The sequence below is a fragment of the Poromitra crassiceps genome (assembly GCF_964638095.1).
Source record: "Poromitra crassiceps genome assembly, chromosome: 12".
Classification (NCBI taxonomy): domain Eukaryota; kingdom Metazoa; phylum Chordata; class Actinopteri; order Beryciformes; family Melamphaidae; genus Poromitra; species Poromitra crassiceps.
The window spans coordinates 35,590,390-35,597,311 of record NC_139632.1 but is presented as its reverse complement, the minus strand read 5'-3'; the positions used below and the strand labels follow the sequence as shown (position 1 = coordinate 35,597,311).

Below are 6,922 nucleotides of genomic sequence, written 5' to 3'. Positions count from 1 at the left end.
TGTTTATAGCTTAATAAATTCATCAATTTAAACTGATTAATCTTCTTCACAACCTCCAAAAGGCTGTAACCTCCTTTTTTATATAAATAAATAAATAGATTTTCCCCTCCAGATATCAATAGAGCAATCATCCTATGAGAAACATAGCTATCAACTTTCTTTAAAGAATATAACTACAGGGAAAATTTCACAGTATACAAATTTAGGATGATCTCAATTGTTCATTCAAACACTATATATTCACAATATGCAGCTGGCTATGGCAACAACTCGAGTCTCCAGATAAACATGATCACAATCACAACTGACACACACAGAGATGAACAGTTTGCACTGTGAAGCTTTTACAATCCAGTAGGTGGTGGTAATGTAACATGTAACAGATGCCAACTGCCATAAAACTCCAGAAGAAGAAGAAGAAGAAGAAGACGAAGAAGAAGCAGCAGCAGCAGGAAGTGGTGTGCATTCTGCTGCTTGCAGCTGATAAACAATGATCAAAGTCCGGAGTCCACACACACACACACACACACACACACACACACACACACACACACACACACAGCCGTCTGCTCTGACTGACTCAACATGGAGGAGAGAAAGATCCTGTGTGTAGGTCTGGTCTGTCTGGACATCATCAGTGTGGTTGACAAGTACCCCGAGGAAGACACTGACAGCAGGTGAGAATGGGGGAGAGACACACACACACACACATACACACACACACACACACACACACACACACACACACACACACACAGAGTGAGTCTGGGACAGAGAGAGAGAGAGAGACAGAGACAGAGAAAGACACACACACGCACAGAGTGAGTCATGGGACAGAGAGAGAGAGAGAGACATACACACACAGTGAGTCTGAGATAGAGAGAGAGAGAGAGACTGGGACAGGCAACTTTTAAAATGTTACATTTAGTTTGAAAACATGGTTGAATGACAATAAGGTCTGCAGCCATTGAGTGAAGAGACACTGAATGTGACCGACATTGGTACTGAGTGTTACTGAATGTAGTCAGCATTGGTACTGAGTGTATTTGACATATCCCAGGCTTTGGTTTAGGTTATGTTAAGGTTAGTTTAAGTTAGGTTCGGTTAAGGTTAGTTTAGGTTAGGGCTAGGTTACATTAGGTTAGTTTAGGTTATGGTTAGGTTATGGTTAGTTAAGGTTATAGTTTAGGCTAGGTTACATTAGGTTAGTTTAGGACCTAAACTTTAGGTTAACGTTAGGTTAAGCTTAGGTTAGGTTAAGGTTGTAGTTTCGGTTAGGGTTAGGTTGTGTTAGGTTAAGGTTAGGTTAAGGTTAGTTTAGGTTAGGTTAAGGCTAGTCCTAATGTTTGGGTGTGTTTTGTTTCAGGTGTGTGTCTCAGCGCTGGCAGCGCGGAGGGAATGCGTCAAACTCGTGCACGGTGCTGTCGCTCCTCGGCGCCCCCTGTGGCTTCCTGGGCTCGCTGGCTCCCGGGCCCGTCGCAGAGTGAGTCAAACTTTACTTCCTGGATCTTCAAAATGGAGGCTTTGCGCCGTTTGCTGTTGACATGTATTGTAGGGATGCACCATATTGGATTTTTGGCCGCTATCTGATATGCCGATATTTTCCAACTCTTTTGGCCGCTTGCCGATACAGATATTTTTCCCCCACCCTATTTTACGAGAACATCAAGTCTCTCCTGTAGTGGAATTAACACATTATTACTATATGCCTGCTCTTATCGTAATGCCTCACTGGCAGATGCAGACATAAATACACTGTTTTTCAAAATGGACGCATTCACTGAGCAAAATAGGAAAATGAGCATATAAAGGCAGAATAGAGAGCCAAAGTGAACGTCACTTCTTGCTTTTCTCCCTGTACCTTTTTGATCCCGTTTGAATTGTGCCACGGGAGTAGGCTACACATATCATGTTTGTCAAGTCAATGTAAAAGAGAACTCTGCAAGTCAAGAAAGTTGCAGTTTGTGGTAAAACTGTGGCACTATAAAGTTATAAATCAGAAAGACTACACACAACCAGTCACGTAAGCGAAGTCTCTCCCGCCAGTCCATTGTTGTTGATGGTGTGACATATAAGCGACACGAGAGATGTAGTTGATTCACAAAACGAAACGTTACGTTTCAGTTTCAGGACAAACTGCGACTTTCTTGACATGCATAGTTTTAAATGGACAAAATTGAACATGTGTACCCCCCGTGGCACAATTCAAACGGGATCAAAAAAAGTAACGTCTTTCTCCGTTCACCACCGTTGTATTTCTTCTGACGCTGGTACAGAGAGAAAGGCAGGAAGTGACCTTGACTTTGGCTCTGTAGTGGTGCTCCTTCACATACCTAGGAGTAACAATAGACCACCTGCTGTCATGGAAAGACCACGTAGACTCTCTGTGTAAAAAAACGAAGCAAAGACTATACTTTCTTCGCCGATTAATATCTTTTGGTGCTAGTAAACAGATTCTTCTATTATTTTTTACCTCAGTGATTATGAGTGTTTTACAGTACTGCAGTACCACCTGGTATGGATGCCTGTCTGTTACCTTAAAATCACAACTACTTAGACAGATGAATATTTGTTCAAAAATTGTAGGTAAACCACTGCATAGTCTATTTGAGTCTACATATGTCAACAGTGTATTGAGGTTAGCCAGAAATATTGCCTCAAACACTAATCATGTGTTACATGAAGAATATGAACTCCTGCCCTCTGGCAGGAGATACCTAATTCCAACTTTCAAGAAGGTCAGACTAAGAAAGTCCTTTATACATCAGTCGATCCTGAGGCTTAATCAAGAACATGGCCGAGGGTCAGTGGAGCAGTGACCAGTGCTCTCTGTGTGCTGTATGTGTGTATGTATCTTTGTATTTTTTGGGGATTTGTTCTCTTTGTCATGTGTTTGTGCATGGGACTGCCGCTGTCTTGCAAGACAAATTTCAGTGTGAACTGACAATAAAGTATATCGTATCGTATCGTATCGTATGTATAGAGAGCTAAAGTCCCTCCCCTTCCAGCCGCGAAAAAAATATGAATGGTGGTGAATGGTGAGACGAGAGACACATTTTTTTTTATCCCATTTGAATTGTGCCGTTACACATATTATGTTTGTCAATTGGCCTGTCATATGGGCAGAAATGTTTAAGGCCGATGTCATGGTGTCATCCCTGATGTATTGATGTGTTTATAATATTAACCCTTGATGTTCCTCAGTAGAGCGCCCTCTGCTGTCCCTATGAGGGTTTCCTTGTGATGTCACGTGTGTGTGTGTGTGTGTGTGTGTGTGTGTCTGTGTGTCTGTGTGTGTCTGTGTCTGTGTCTGTGTCTGTGTCTGTGTGTGTGTGTGTGTGTGTGTGTGTGCGTGTGTGTGTGTGTGTGTGTGTGTGTGTGTGTGTGTGCTAAATGACACACTACACTTAGCCGCGGGATTAAGTGGGGCTAAAGGAGCTGTTAGCCCCAGGCTAAGAAAGCTTCAAACGCTTCAGTTTGCACATTTCTCTCTCTTTCTCCCAGTTCTCTTTTGGTGTCTCTCTCTCTCCCTCTCTCTCTATGTCATTCTCTAATTGCTCTCTCTCTCTTGTTAGCTTCGTTCTCAATGACTTTCAGAAATATTCCATCGATGTCTCTCTCTTGTCTGAGCATGCTCAGTGCGTCTTCCCGGCCTCTGTGGTCATCAGCAACGCCACCACCGGCAGCCGCACTATCCTGCACACGAACAGGTGTGTGTGTGTGTGTGTGTGTGTGTGTGTGTGTGTGTGTGGGTGTGTTTGTGCGTGAGGTCACCCGTGTTCTGTGTTCAGTTGGTTTGATTCGGTCAGGTGCAGTTCCCTCCTTGGCCTGCAACTGGAGCCACAGTCTAACTAACTCCACCTCCTCATCAGCATCTTCTTCATCACTGGGGTTTGGCCAGAATAAAATGTTGGCATTTCTTTCGTTTCTGTGAATCCGCTGAATTTCAACATTTCTGAAGTCAAAAAAAAATATATATATATATCAACACCACGTCTCACATGGGAGAGTGGAGTTCCATTCCGCATAAGTCACATTTGTTATTTAAGGCTAACCCAAAGCCTTTCACTTGCTTAAACATAACCAACATTCTTTTATTTGTGTTTAAAAGTTGACAAAGTTGACAAAAGTTGTCAACTTTTCAATGTCAATGTTTTCAAATCTAACCTCTGACTTGTTTCAAGTTTACGTTGAGATTCTATCGAAGGTTTGCAGACACGTCAAATGACGACGTTTTATCCTGGTGACTGGCTTGCATCTGTCGTTCTGTCATGAACACAGTTTTCTCTCTCTGCCTCCCTCTCTCTCGCTCTCTCCCTCCCTCTCTCTCCCTCACTCTCTTTCTCCCTCTCCCTGTCTCCCTCCCTCTCTCTCTCGCTCCCTCCCTTTATCTCCCTCTGTCTCTCCCTGCCTGCCCCTCCCTCCCTCCCTCTCTCTCTCCCCTCTCCCTCCCTCTCTCTGTCTCTCACTCCCTCTCTCTCCCTTCCTCTCTCTCTCCCTCTCCCTCTCGCTCCCTCCCTCTCTGTCCCTCTCTCCCCCCTCCCTCTCTCCTCCCTCCCTCTCTCTCTCTCCTTCCCTCTCCTTCCCTCTCCCTCTCTCCCTCTCAGTTTCATTGTGGGAGACTTTACAAAGCGAGGGGTGGATATTTCGGGCGTAGCTTGGCAGACACAGGGTGAGACCCCGTGTGCCTGCTGTGTGGTTTGTCCCACGAGCGCCTCTCGTACCGTCGTCCTCTCAGACACGTAAGACAGAGCGGCCGAGCGGGCGGCGTCCATACTTTTCCCAACCCAGTTGACATGAAACCCCGCCCACTTCCGTATGACCAAAGCCTCGGATTTCAAACTGGAAAAACATGGCGGCTCGTTTGGAAACGTTCTCTTATATTAGGAAACGTGTTTGTGAAAACATTTGAAATCAGCCATGCAGACTGAATCTGTCTTCATTTTACGTTTGTTTTGTGAGTTTCCAGAGGCAGCAAGCCATTTTCTGTCAACCATTTCAGCCCATAAGATAGACTTCGCATCACTGATGACGTCAGTGAGTGATCAGTAGTGACTGAGAGAAAATTAGAGTCCACACATTGCATATAGACTTCACTTCCAGTTTATTTGTAAGATTTACATCTGGTCATGGCGACTTCATCTATGATGTCATCAGTGACATCACAATTGCTCGAGTGACCATCGCCGATGACATCATCGAGTGCTTGAGTGACATCACTGATGATGTCAAAGACATTGTGACATCAGTGACATCATTACTGATCCAAAAGGACGGCAGGGGCAGCCCACCCTATGCCTCTGCCACCCTGCATTTAGAAATTTGCCCCCCTTTTAGCCAATTGGCATGAACACAAAACACACACACACAGACTTGACTTCCATGCTAAACTTCTTACCAGGCTACTAAACTTCAGCCTCCATAGGAAATCTGTGGCCACTAGTGGCCGTAGTTTCATGGAAACTGGGTTGGGAAAACAATATCACTTGAACCACTTTGACCCCAGTCAAAGACACATGATCATGGTCATAATTTAATAATTTAACAAATTAGTGTAATTTAATCATTTAATTGATCATTCACAGTGGTCTAATGCAGGACAGATGATCCACTGCAGAGCGAGGCAGCAGAGAGCTCGTCCTGTGGCTGTGATGTCACAGGCTGAGCGTAAACAGGCAGGCTGTGGCTGTGATGTCACAGGTTCAAGTCCCGTAACTGAGCGTAAACAGGCAGGCTGTGGCTGTGATGTCACAGGTTCAAGTCCCGTAACTGAGCGTAAACAGGCAGGCTGTGGGTCGCAAACTGCGTCAGTAGAAAGAAGGGTTGGGGGCGGGTAACTTTATTCCTCACTAAAAGCTCACTGACTATTGTGACTTATTATTATGACTTATTATTGTTTTTTGAAGTAGCAGTTTATTAAAGCTCCTCTCTGTCAGCGGCAGAAGCCTCTCTGCAGTGGTCAGGATTAATTTACAACTTTAAGTAATCTTACTTCTCACTGCATGTCTGACATTTCCACCATAATATGAATCACTCCCATTGTAAATTATGTGAATTAAACCATAATGTTACATCTTCTCACATTGGAATTGTTAATTATTGTTAATTTGTACATTTGTCATTTTCAGACGAGTTTCCTTTCAAAATGATGCTGCACTTTGTTACAAAATGATTTGTTGTATTTTTCTACACCACTGGACTCCTTTTTTTGCATTTTTTTTTTCACTCTGCATGTTCTCCTAATGTTCTCCTGATGTTCCTCTGATGTTCCCCTGATGTTCCTCTGATGTTCCCCTGATGTTCTCCCTCCTGTCCGTCAGGAACCTTCCTGACGTGACGGCAGCAGATTTCTCGAAGGTCGACCTCAATCAGTTCAAGTGGATCCACTGGGAGGCGAGTCTGTTTTATATTTTTAAAACCTTCATCACACACCGTTTTTCATCACATCACAGTATGACATCACATCACAGTATGACATGACATTATGACATCACATCACAGTATGACATTACATATAAGCTGCTCAGTCTGATAAAAGACTATCTTACACCCGGCACAAAGCGGCACAATGGCGGCGCACCTATGTCTTTGCTAGTTCCCAAAAGACGCAGCTGTGATTTTCATCCTCAGCGCCCACGTTGTTAAAATTGCAAATGTCCTTGCGCCCGTGCGCATGATGCTCTTAAAAACAAGTGTGGTCAGGTGCATTGTTTTGCTGTGCTATATCTTGATGCAGCAGAAAACACTTGCGAGATGACTAGTCAAACCGGTCTAAAGTCTGGTACAGTATTTCCCTGCTATTTAAAGGACACATTATTCCAGAGGTGCCCAATTTCTTTCCTATGATGGGCCAACATTATATCTAGATAGAGGGCCATGGGCCAAAAATAAATGTTGATGTTGTGTATTATAGCTATACACA

At 43.9% G+C, this 6,922-nt stretch overlaps 1 protein-coding gene across 4 annotated transcripts in view; it reads left to right on the top strand.

Annotated features, from left to right (window-relative positions):
- The first annotated feature begins 463 nt into the window (after window positions 1-463).
- khk (ketohexokinase) overlaps window positions 464-6,922 on the top strand; it is an 11,421-nt gene continuing 4,962 nt past the window's right edge. For 3 of the 4 annotated variants that reach the window (XM_083647554.1, XM_083647552.1, XM_083647553.1), the window contains exons 1-4: window positions 464-677; window positions 1,367-1,483; window positions 3,576-3,710; window positions 6,321-6,393. In XM_083647554.1, the coding sequence (XP_083503680.1) occupies window positions 586-677; window positions 1,367-1,483; window positions 3,576-3,710; window positions 6,321-6,393 (417 nt within the window). In that variant the 5' untranslated portion in view covers window positions 464-585. The remainder of the gene's footprint in view (window positions 678-1,366; window positions 1,484-3,575; window positions 3,711-6,320; window positions 6,394-6,922) is intronic. The other variant, XM_083647555.1, reaches the window with a different exon arrangement.